This window comes from Cornus florida, unplaced genomic scaffold (genome assembly GCF_030987335.1).
Source record: "Cornus florida cultivar Cherokee Brave unplaced genomic scaffold, ASM3098733v1 CherokeeBrave_3.0.0_Hap2_Chr04, whole genome shotgun sequence".
NCBI classification, from domain to species: Eukaryota; Viridiplantae; Streptophyta; class Magnoliopsida; order Cornales; family Cornaceae; genus Cornus; species Cornus florida.
The window spans coordinates 85,918,598-85,931,029 of record NW_026775574.1 but is presented as its reverse complement, the minus strand read 5'-3'; the positions used below and the strand labels follow the sequence as shown (position 1 = coordinate 85,931,029).

Sequence of the window (12,432 nt, the reverse complement as noted above, 5' to 3'; positions counted from 1 at the left end):
TTCGTTTATAACGGATTAGGAAAATCTTAATCCGTCATCGATTCGCTATCCCAGATCAATCGAATCCGTGTAATAACGGATCGGATCGGATTAAATCTGCGAATTGAATTGAATTTAAATTATTCATTATTAATATTTTATAATTAATATTATTTATTATTTATTTGTCTTTTAACCATAATTCAATAAATTAAATTTTAATTTATTTATATTAATTCATATATTTAAATAATTATTAATTAATACATCTTTAGAATCTATTAAATTATCATTAACTAATTAAATTAATTAATATATTATTTGAATATATATATATATATATATATATATATATATATATTTCACAAATGGAATCGGATAGGACTTACGGATCGGATCAGATTTTTAACAATTCGATCTGTGATTTACGGATTCGATTTTTTTGAATTTATCACCGACCTGTGGGTGTAGCAATTCGATCCAATTCGCACGAATTTGACCAAGTTCGCAGATTCATGAATTATTTATCCAATCCTAATTTTAACACAATAAATATACAAAAATATATTTTTAAGTGGAGATCGCTAAAAAAAAAGAGAGGAGATGATTTAGACTTAAGTAAGTCTTCGACACATCACATCACATAAAATAAAAAGATTGACTTGATATAACCTAAGTTACTCTTACTCATCTAATTCTTATGCTCTACGCACGCTTTTACTTTTGATCTCACAATGTCTCGCTCTTGCTTTCAATCTCATAATGTATGACTTACATTTTGTGGTTTTTAAGCTTACACCCCGTGTGACTTAAGAGTATAACTAATGGAGTTGTACAATTAATTTTACATTAATATTAAAAGAAATATTTTTTATTATTCACTTTAAGTAGAATGGAGAAATAATAATTAGAAATTTAAAACAACAAAACAAATGAAATTAATTCCTCTCTAAGCGCTCCCATTTGTGGAAGTAAACCGGCTCATAAATCCCCCCGTTCTTCCGGCATTGATTGATTTATTTATTCTCATTTTAAAACCAAACACCACATAAACTATTCCTCGTTTTCTTTTTTCATCATTTCAAATTTCGAAAAATAGTACATTATTAAAAAAAAAAAAAAAAAAAGAAGAAGAAGAAAGGGGGGTTGTTTGGAATGTTGGGTGGGGAAAAGAGATTACTTGCTTGGTGATTGGTTTAGGTATAGGCTGAATGAGTTTTTCCTTTTGGGGGGAGAGAGAGAGAGAGAAATCCTCTCTCTTCCCCTGCGCGTGGCCTTACCATTCCTCCGTTCCGACCAAAAATAACAGTCACCAACAATTTTTCAACAATTATTGAGTGGCGTTTAGGTAAATATCAAAACAAATAAAGGGCTTAAATGTCCGAATGACGCGAACCTAGCTATAAATTTCGTCATTATTTTCCTTCTGCTGATTCTCGGACAGCCCAAACATGTAGGCATGGGCAGAGTAAACACTTCTAAATGAGCTCACAAATTGAAGAAGTCATCCCAATTTTCGAATTCATACAGGTACTTTATTCTCATTCAATATATGCATGTATAATAATTGTCTGTTTGGTTCCCGAGAATCTTCATAATAAAGAAAGAAAACAAGAACAAAATTGAACAGTCAACTCCACCGCCAAAACCTCCATTTATTGACTGAACAACAGAAAACTCATGAGATCTCTATTTCGTTTGCCTTTTCTTCAGCTTTCTCGGAGACCCATTACAGCTTTTTCTCAGTTGATCCGGTGATCAAAGAACGTTGCAGTTACAAGCAATTTCCTGTACTTAACAGGTGAGCTTATGAGGGCTTTTGATTTGTTTCTTTTTTATTGGGTTTGCTGTTTTAGTACTATTTCGGTACTATTCTGTATTTGTGAAATTGGGCTGTTGTTTGTTTAGTGGGAAATCAGAGTTACGTAAATCCTAGTTGCGTGTTTCTTGATGGTTAATGTGCTTAAAGAAACTTGTTCATATTTAATCTTTGCTATGTTGCTTCATTCATTGTTGAATTATTTTTGCATGATTGTGTTCCCTTTTAAAAAAATAAAAAATAAAATCTATATGTTGTTTGGATGCTGATAAAACAGAGTTAGAAAAGAGGGAAAGTAATTGGAAGTGTTCCATTTTTTCTGTTTGGTTCTCAAGAAATGAAAGCCTCACCTTATTTGAAGGTACATAACTATGTAATACACATTTAAGTTTTATCCAAGGAACCAAACCAATGGAAAATACGGGGTTCTTTGTCTATCAACTGGAGCTCAAGTTCTTGTTTATATCTGTGTTCTTGAATGTCACTATATTGGATTTTCAGTGAATCGAATTGATTTGTTGAATTATACTTATTTTGGTTATAGATTAGTCAAATTATACTTATTCTGGTTCTTTGTAAGACATGCATAAACTCATGCAACTGCATGATTTCAATCTTCATTTATTGGAGTGTTTTCTGTTTTTTGATGTATTGAGTGGATGGAATTTTGAACTTGTGATGCTGATGACATAAGTCCAATATTGCAGTTTGTCAATTCATCTACATATGCATGATTGTTGCTAATGTTACTTGTATTGCATTTGAGGATGGAGTTTATACCTTTAATTTTCAATAATTAGAAAATGCTGTCTATCTTAGTAAATTTTGGGGTGGAAAATTTTTGCAGGGTCAATAGAGTTCATCTGAGTTTCATCCACCAATTGATCCAGTGGTTTTCAAATATGGGTCACAGATTTCGCTATCTATGCCAGACAGAAACCAGGAGACTGCTATTGCTGATGGGGATGGCGTTCGCGGTGGTGTTACTGGTTCAGTATTTTGAGCATCCTTATGGTTATATAATATCATCTTTGTTTACTGCTGGCAAGGCTCAGGATCTAGTAATAGGCAGTTTACCAGCTGGAGATTCATCTCATAACCACAAAACGCTAGGTAACACGACACTTTTTAATACTTTGAACTCCACTGATACAAATGCTGTCCATGAAATAGTCAATGCAACTAAGACCTCTGAAGGAAAGGATATTGGTCTCAGAAATGATTTTGTATCTGAAAGGAATGGAGTCTCAAATAATTCCCTTACAGTAGAGGAGGATATCGACCCTGAAGATGAATCTCCATCTAAGGATTTTGCAGAGCTAAACAATAATTCAACGGTGGAGAATACAAGAACAGAGAATGGTTTGGCAACAGGGAAGGGTGGTGAATCTGAATATAATTTCTTAAGAAGCAATGTGAGTGCCGATAGTAATTCTTCTTCAAGCAGTACTCATGGAGAAGATATTCCTTTGAATGCAGACGTAGACCCCAGTCTTGCAACCCCTTCATTTCCACTACAACCCGTGAATTCAACTAACTTCATCCCTCCAACAAATTTGGGTACAAAACAAACTCCTATGATATCTATTAACCCCAACACTTCTTCATCAAATAAAGATTCGCCTGATACACTTCCCAAGGATGAAAAACCCCAGCCATCTCAAAGTGTTCTTGCCCTGTCAGAAAATAGTTCCTCGATTTCTAATTTACCTGCAATGAATAAAAGGTCTGAAGAACCAACCACGGGAGTATTCTCAATATCTGACATGAACGATTTATTGCTTCAAAGTCGTGCTTCATCCTTTTCAATGGTATGCATAGTCTTCAAACTTCAATTTGGTAAGAGAAGATTGATTTCGCCATTGGAGTTTGTTTCAACTTTCAAGTTAATTGTTTCTTGATAAATTTGTAGAAACCACGGTGGTCTTCAGCAGTGGACAAAGATTTACTAAATGTGAAATCACAGATTGAGAATGCACCCATCATAAGGAATGATCCTGAATTGTATGCTTCCCTCTACAGGAATGTTTCCATGTTCAAAAGGTTAGCATTTTGAGTCGTCAATTTAGATATTTACTGTCTTAAAACCGTGTAAGATTTTTCTGATTCTAGACATACAGTATCAATATATATATATATTCACTATATATATATATATATATATATATTTGGTTTTTTGAGCTACTGTCCCCAATATGCATTTTTTGCGTTCTCCCAAACATCCCCAACAGTGCACTGCTATGCCACCCACAGGTGCTAGCCCAAGTTTTGTACGTCTGACTTTTAGAAGTTGCAAGCTTACATGTGACAAGTTTGAAATAATGTCTTCGAGACTCTATTTTTATCTATTTCTCATAGATGACAAAACATAAAAACTGCTATCATATAGCAGTTATGATGGTATGAAATACTTTAATAGGTATATATCATTTAGGATACAATCCGAATATTTTTGTAATAACATATATATTGTTATGCGGATTTGAACAAGGATTGTTGAATATTTGAATTTTCTCTTAAGAATTCTGAATTTGGGTAACCTTCAAAGAACTATTTTAGCATTTCCAATATATAGTATTAGGTATTAGGGTTAGGAGAATTATATGAACATGAGCTGAGGGGGGACAGCGTAAGTGAGCAGCAGATGGAAGTTTAGAAACAAGTGCATGCGGTACAGCATACCTTGTAGATAGAAGAGCCTTAGGCCAAGTCACCCTCACGGGGAAGAGGTGGCCTTATCATCGACATAATATTAGTTAGCATTGTAAATTTCTAAATTATTTAGTTGTGCTGTTTCCATAACAAAATGTGATCTTTCATCTTTGAACTTTCTATTTTATAAATTGTATGAGAATTTTTCATAAACTTCAATTTAGTTGTGTACATATTGAGTTTGGAATTTTTAAATTTTTTTCGTGACATTTCTGATGCTTGGAGAACACATCACTTATCCTAAGGCTCACATACAAACTTTTCTGGGAACAATTTACTCATTCATCCCACATTGTGTAATGCATTCTGACTATGTGACAAATGTCAAACCATCTAGGTCAAAGAAAACAGAGTGGTTGTCATGCAATTCAAGTGTTTAGGTCTTCTGTCTAGCTGGATTGTGCAAGTTAATGAACTGTGTGATTTTTGGCTAAAATAGACTGGGTCAAGAAGTATGGATATGGTTACAGAAATGGATATTGACATATAATTGATAAGTCGACACAACATTCTTATACAGGTGTGAACTGCTCCTTAGCCACCCGTGCTCCTGAATGTTTGTCGATGGTATCTTGCTGAAGCAGCTACTGCAGTTCATACTGCTAATTAGCTTCCTACTAGTGAGCGGGATTGAAGTTCTTGTCCTATCCATTTAGCAATAACCATGTGCCCTATTGCAATATTTTTTAGTTTGTTCTGCAACAGACCTCACTTGCAAAAGATTATATTTGACTATGGTAGAGTAAGAAACCAGATGAAATCCATTTTCATACAGTAAGAAACAGGACAGAGGATTTTTTTTTTTTTTTTTTTCCAACTTTTCTTTTTTATTCGGGTGTGTTTTCAGGGTATGATAAAAACATTGCATGGTTGAACTTGTCATTTCTTTGAACATGTTTATGCATGTTTTTGCTTTTCCACCTCCATCCCCCTACACCCTTTTTGTATCTCACATGTATACATATTTCACTCTAATATTTTCGAATGTTATGGTATATTCTATAGCATTGTGTGAGATTTCTTTGTCAGTGAGTCTTTTGCATGCATGTTATTTTTAACTTAGGTAATCTTGGGGACATTTAAAAAAAAAAAAAAAAGAGCTTGGGGACATTAAGTTTTGTGTTAATAGATCACAAGGTTGAGGTTCTGCAATAGGCAAGTGAGTTTTTAATTTCTTTATTGGCGGGGTTATAAACAACGAGAAGTGCAAACAAATTTTCATTTATGTTGTTTTATGTAGGAAAGGAAGTTTTAGTGAGAATTCCTGAATCTGTTGCAAATTCAATCATTCATCAATTATTGGTGGATTAATTTTGTTTTTAATAACATTGTAAACACACTCTTCATTCCTTCCAAATTAAGATGTGAATGAACTTCTTTTCTGCTATCTTATATGCGAACTTATCAGTGTTCTCATTTATATAGGAATGCATTTAGTTTTTGGAAGTTTGAAATCATCACATTTGCAGGAGCTATGAACTAATGGAGAAGACAATCAAGGTTTACATCTACAAGGAGGGAGCAAGACCCATTTTCCACGTGTCAGTGCTCAAGGGAATATATGCTTCAGAGGGTTGGTTCATGAAGCAACTGAAAGCAAACAGACAATTTGTTACTAAAAACCCCAGAAAAGCCCATCTATTTTACCTACCTTTTAGTTCTCGAATGTTGGAGGAGACCCTATATGTACCTAATTCTCACAGTCACAAGAATTTAATACAACATTTGAAGAACTATCTTGACACGATTGTAGGACGATACAATTTCTGGAACAGAACTGGTGGAGCAGATCATTTTCTTGTTGCTTGCCATGACTGGGTATGCGTTGCATGTTTCCTTGTACTTAGGTTCCTTAATTAATGATAACAAATTAACAAGGATCTGTGCCACCCAAAATTTATTCCCTTCTAAATACATATTGTTAAAAATGAGTTTTTCTTTGTACCAATTGAGGGGTGGTGTATTTTCTTGCTTGTAGGGTTTATTTCCAAATCTTGAGAGGAAATTTGGTCTATGTTTTTGTATACCTCTGATGATGTTGGATTTGGTACTTGAAATGCCATGCAAAACAAAATGGAATCAATCTGCTTTCATGTTGCATCTATCACCATTTGAACGTTAATTGATTCAGGATATTTACCCATTTTCTAATTGTTTGGATAAACATCATTTTGTCAGGCCCCATCTGAGACAAAGCAACATATGGGTAAATGCATAAGAGCTCTCTGCAATTCTGACATCAAAGAAGGCTTCAAATTTGGCAAGGACGTGTCTCTACCGGAAACATATGTGAAGACGGCTCAGAAGCCGCTAAGGGAACTTGGGGGCAAACCTCCTTCCCAGCGACGAATCCTTGCTTTCTTTGCTGGGAACATGCATGGTTATCTCCGTCCTATTCTATTGAAGTACTGGGAAAACAAAGATCCTGACATGAAAATCTTCGGCCGGTTGCCTAAGGTGAAGGGTAAAATGAACTATGTGCAGTACATGAAGAGCAGCAAATACTGTATATGTGCAAAAGGTTATGAAGTCAACAGTCCACGAGTTGTGGAGGCCTTCTTCCATGAGTGTGTTCCAGTGATATTATCCGACAATTTTGTGCCTCCATTTTTCGAAGTACTGAACTGGGAATCCTTCGCTGTTTTTGTCCTGGAGAAAGATATTCCGAACTTAAAGAGCATACTCCTTTCGATTCCAGATAAGAGGTATCTTGAGATGCAGCGGAGGGTTAAGAAGGTACAACAACATTTTCTTTGGCATACTAGGCCTGTGAAATATGATATCTTCCATATGATACTCCACTCGATATGGTATAATAGAGTTTTCCAAATAAGAACTCGATGATGGATGTGTTTTGACTACAAAAGATTGCAAATACACAATTTTTCCTCTGTAGTCAGATAAGAATTCCACATTTATGGGAAAGTGTGAAGGAAAATGTTTTCAACGGGTAGGAACTCGTGAGTTCTACTGCACAGAATTGTCATATTATTTGCTGTACATAGAAAACTCATTCTTTGCTGTAGGGATCTCAGATTCATATTGGAGCCTCACGGTTTAGTGTTGGTACTTTATGCTGCTGACAAGGTATTCTTCTTTGTCTTTTCGATATAATGAATTAATGAAGGCATGGAATCAGCAATTGTGCTACATTTAGAAAGACTTGGCCTCAGAAATAGAATAAATTCTTTTGTCAAATTAAAAAGGGTTAACCATGTTCTTAAGGTGAGCTAATTTTGAGTCCTTAAAAAGGAAAGATGAAAATTGTGGAATCGACTTACAATTAAGGTTGACAAAGTAAAAACAGTGGATTATAGATTAGTAGCTATTTATACAACTTTTATACGATTTTAAAAATCAAGCAGGTCTATGTGTGACCAATTATAGTTGATCATAACAATGGGAGCTATACATTGCTTGGTGCTTCAAACAAGAGAATACAGGTTCTCACAGCTTCCATTTTCTTTACAGTAGAGTGGGTAAATGTATGATATGGTATTGACAACTATTTACAGATTATTAACTTTTTTATATTCTCATACTGGTTTAGCTCTTATGGATCCATCTCAGTTTAGATTTTAAGCAATTTTTATTTCTTCGCATTTTCCAGCCACTATTCTTACTTGAGGTGAAAAAAAATATAGAAAAACAGTTCTAATTCTTACGGCTTCTCTTGCAGAGTAATCGATATGGAGCAAGTTCTTCGCTTGGATCAACGCATGTATGAATTGAAAATAATAAAATTGCAGTTTTTCTCTTGATCCCAAATAATGATCTATGTTTTTTTTTTTTTCCTACATTTGCTAGCACCAGAAATGAGATTTCGTTTTGCCATAGAAATTGATTCTGCCATTGTCGTCATCTCTTTCTGGATTCAATTGCTTGTTAGGACTTGGCTTTGCACTCTATGTAGTTCAAAAAACTTATAGAGAGACTTGGTATTTTTGGCGCATGAAGAGACAATGTCCCTTGCTTTGTCTTTAAAACTTAAAACCTGTCTTAGTCTATTATTTTCAATATTTTGCATGCAAATATTTGTTGCTTTACCAACCGGCCTGTGGCCTAACGGTACAAGACTCCTGCTTTCCAAAGGGAGATCAGGGGTTCGAACTTCAATGGAGGCAGTGTGTGTGGGCTAGAAAAAAATATATATATTTTGGTTGCTTTTGGAGGTTTAAGTACATTTGTCCATCAAGTAAATTCAAAAGAAAGGGGCTTCTGTACATGAAACCACTTATGGTCATGCATGGTGAAAGAGAGTGAGTGTGTGTGGTTTTTTTTTTTTTTTTTTTTTTTTTTTTTTTTTAAAAAAGAAAAAAAAAATTTACTTTTTGTATGAGTATTTTGAACATGGGGGTGGTGGATTATTTTGGACTAATTTAGGAGAATTATTTAGTTTCAACTATTGCCTAAAGAACTTGCCTACTCATTAGTAAGATTTTCTTACCATTGTGGCATAATTATAGAGTGACACATATTTATTCGGTTACTTATATTTTTTTTTGTCTAAAATATATTGGGAATGTAATTGTAGAATAATTTATTATTGGAAAAAATGTGTTACTCTACCCTCTATTATTGTGGGCACTCTCATGATAGAAACCGGAGCTCTCGTGCTTGACTGTTTGATCAGATTTTTATTTATTTATTTTAGCCTGGGTTTACAATCATACCGCGCAAGCAAAAAATTGCTGGCCTTCCAGCTTCTTGGTTGAATTCGAGTTAGTTCTATATATTGCTCAAGTTTGGGATCAAAATTGATATTAAAAAAATTGCACGATTTAAAGGATTTTAATATTTAAAAGGATAATGTTATTCAAACTTAATACTCAAATCATGTGTGTTTGGTTGTATGAAATTGGAATTGGAATTGGTGAAATTTAATAAAAATAATTAAGAAATTAAAGCAAATTTTTTTAAAATTCTGATTCCAATTCTAAGTTTCTAATTTCATGCAGCCGAACACACTCTTAGACTATTTTTGGCGACATGTAATTGGAGCCTTGCAATTGAAATTTGTAAAATTGGTAAAAATTTTGGTTCAAATTTTAGAGTTTTTTCAGTTGCTTTTCTCCAATTGCACTAATTGCATGCCGGCCAAACATAGCCTTATGAATTTTTATATGTGGAAATGGATTGGTGTCTAAAATTAAAGTTTTGGCCTTATTCAATTCATTCAGGGAATAAAAATTCTCTGAGGTTAAAATTCTCACTGGACTATTATATCTAAAAAAATTATGGGATTATTATGAATATACGTGTTATGACTCATGTTTACTATTTGATGGAGTCAAAGTCATGTTTCCAAAAAAATGAAGTTGATCAAAATTTAATGTGAATATGAAAAAACACTGTTCATTTGTCCAAACTATCTTTATTATTAATTTCATGTATCACTTTTGTGCATGCAAGTACTTCGTACTACTTTTGTGACTACTTTTATGCATGTAGGTGTCATTTTTTTGTATAGACCATCTTATTAGGTGTCACTGATATCACTTTTTGTGTACGTAGACATGGTCTACATAAAAAATTGTACATCCGTGTACAAAAGCGGTACTTACGTGCATGAGAGATATTTCTATGCACAAAAGTGATACATAAAAATAGTAAGAATTGTTTGGATGACCTGGATGACCAAAAGTATTTTTTTTTATTTATGTCTAAGTCATCATTTTGGTCGGCTTCAATTTTTTTAAAAATGATAATTTTGACTGTACCAAAAATATGGGTCCATAAATTCATCTATCTCTAATAATCCCGGAAATCATTATCTTATTCGAAAAGCTACATGGACCTCTTCTCACTTATTAAACACAATCTAGTCCAATCCATTTACAAGTATTCAATTTTAGTATTTTGCCTGTGAAATTTAGATATAATTTTAATTGAATAAAATAATTTTTCAAAAAACAAAAAATTAAAATGCCAAATTGGTGACATCAGCAATGCTTGTTGTTGACCAGTGTTAGCTTTTTATGTGTAACGTTAAGCTGAGTGCATGTTTCAAACAAGAGAGGAGGAGATTCACGTAATTAGATCAATCTCAACCAAGATCGCTATAATTTAAATCCAAATTGAAAATATTAGGATTAATTGCCAAAAAAAAAAAAAAAACTCCCCTACACTCTCATCGATTGAAGTGTTTTAATGAAAAAAAAAAAAATTAGGAAAATTTAAAAATTGATTCAATCTTTTCTCAAAAAGGAAAAAGAATGATGAATCAATTCTTCTGATGTCATTCTCTTTTGTTTTCAATATTAATATATTTTATATGTTTATTATCTCATTTTAATGAAAATTTCATTCTTATAAATTTTTGTACATGTGAAACCTTGTGTATAAGAGCATCTATAATGGTAAAATGCTAAATTGGATGCCAAATTTATATTTTGACAGGTGCTACAGTGTCGAAATGCTATAATTTAGCAATTCTGCTCCAATGATGCAAAATGCTATTTTTTGACACAACCGCCATTCTTTTTCAACTACCATTATTACCATTTATACTTGCATCAATAATATTAGTATTAGACACATTCCAAGTTAATTTGTAGATATTAGAAGGAAACTAAAATTAAATCTAATTAAAAAAGAGCAAAAATCTAAAATATCGGATCAAAAAAGAAACAAAAATAAAAAAAACAAATTTTTTATAATTTTTTTTATCACTATTTGTGAATTAATTTTTTGATATAATTTTTTTTATTATATATATTTGATTATATAATTATTAAAAATATATATATTTTTAGGGTAAATCATATCGGCCTCCCCAATCGCCTCCATCTGAGAACTTGCCCCCCCCTCTCTCTCTCTCTCTGTGCAACTGCAAACTACAAAATCTACAGGAATCAGAAGCTCAAAACCCATATATTTCAGTTCATCTTACCACCCCATCCCACCAATAGGCTAAGAAGACCTGAGGAATCTACTACTGCAAGTGTCTTCATGGGAGCTCATGCCACAACCCAGATTCATCTGATCTCCGGTCGCTGCCGCCCTCTTCACCGGAGCTCATGCCACAACCCAGAACCATGGCGACGGCGAAGGGAGTCACGATTGGACCACCCAGAACCACGGCTGAGCAGCATCTTAGGTTGTTGCAGATGAGAGAGAAAGAGGACGTTGCAGATGAGAGGGAAAGGGTTGTTGCAGATGAGAGGGTCGGCTGAGATGTGAAGAAACGGCGTCGTAGGGTATTAAACAGAATTGAATTTGGCAACTCTTACATTTAAGAGAAAAAAAAATTGAGATTTTCAAATTTTAAGAGACAAATGAAAAGTCATTGGAGAACATGTTTTTCACTTATCTCTCAAATTATGAGTTTGAGAACCTAATATAGAAGACCATTGGAGTTGCTATAAGGGTCTTGCATTTGAAAGTTCATCCAATCTCTCAAAATTTTAAAAATTTCGTGGTCGACCCTGGTCATCTAGTGACAGTGGAACAATCTCATCATGACAAAGCGCAAAATCATAAAATAAAATTGTAGTGTAATTGTTGTATAAGTTATGCAGATGCCTCGATGGTGTTTTAGGTATATTAGTTATCGACTTTTTATATCTACTAATTAATCTTTTATATTAAAAAAAAATAAAAAAAATTGTTATATAAGCTATGTAAATAGCATTAATGAGATAATTTATATGGAAAAACTGATGAAGTGAAATTATCGAGGGCCTTGTGGTCAGTAGCATGGAGTCTCCATAAAATAAAATTAAAAAAAAAAAAAAAAAACATATAGTGCAATTAATAATTGTTGTATAAGTTATGTAAATATGGGCATCCAAGGATTAAGTTAGTCAAATATATTAAAATTTGCATTATTGCTGTATAATTTGTAACTGCATATATAAATATGTTTTCAACTTTTCACACTTATTATACGCACAACCGCAAGTCCGTAACCTAAGAGGATA

At 33.3% G+C, this 12,432-nt stretch overlaps 1 protein-coding gene across 3 annotated transcripts; it reads left to right on the top strand.

Moving 5' to 3' along the window:
- The first annotated feature begins 1,398 nt into the window (after nucleotides 1-1,398).
- Nucleotides 1,399-8,843, top strand: LOC132303777 (probable glycosyltransferase At5g03795). 3 transcript variants are annotated; one of them, XR_009481327.1, is made up of 7 exons: nucleotides 1,399-1,509; nucleotides 1,693-1,780; nucleotides 2,646-3,609; nucleotides 3,711-3,841; nucleotides 5,980-6,328; nucleotides 6,689-7,597; nucleotides 8,190-8,843. XR_009481327.1 is itself a non-coding variant. In XM_059801198.1 (7 exons), exons 3-7 carry the CDS (start codon nucleotides 2,701-2,703, stop codon nucleotides 8,235-8,237), a joined length of 1,995 nt encoding a protein of 664 aa, XP_059657181.1. In that variant the 5' UTR covers nucleotides 1,399-1,509; nucleotides 1,693-1,780; nucleotides 2,646-2,700; the 3' UTR covers nucleotides 8,238-8,843. The 3 variants fall into 3 exon arrangements, 2 of the variants coding, with proteins under 2 accessions (XP_059657181.1, XP_059657180.1); XM_059801198.1 differs by having other exon boundaries at nucleotides 6,689-7,246; XM_059801197.1 differs by having other exon boundaries at nucleotides 6,689-8,269.
- Nucleotides 8,844-12,432: the final 3,589 nt, after the last annotated feature.

Coding starts and splice junctions, on each gene's coding strand:
- LOC132303777 (XM_059801197.1), top strand. CDS start 2,701: ATGGGTCACAGATTTCGCTATCTATGCCAGACAGAAACCAGGAGACTG. Junction 3,610..3,710: donor GTGCTTCATCCTTTTCAATG/GTATGCATAGTC, acceptor ATAAATTTGTAG/AAACCACGGTGGTCTTCAGC. Junction 6,329..6,688: donor TTGTTGCTTGCCATGACTGG/GTATGCGTTGCA, acceptor TCATTTTGTCAG/GCCCCATCTGAGACAAAGCA.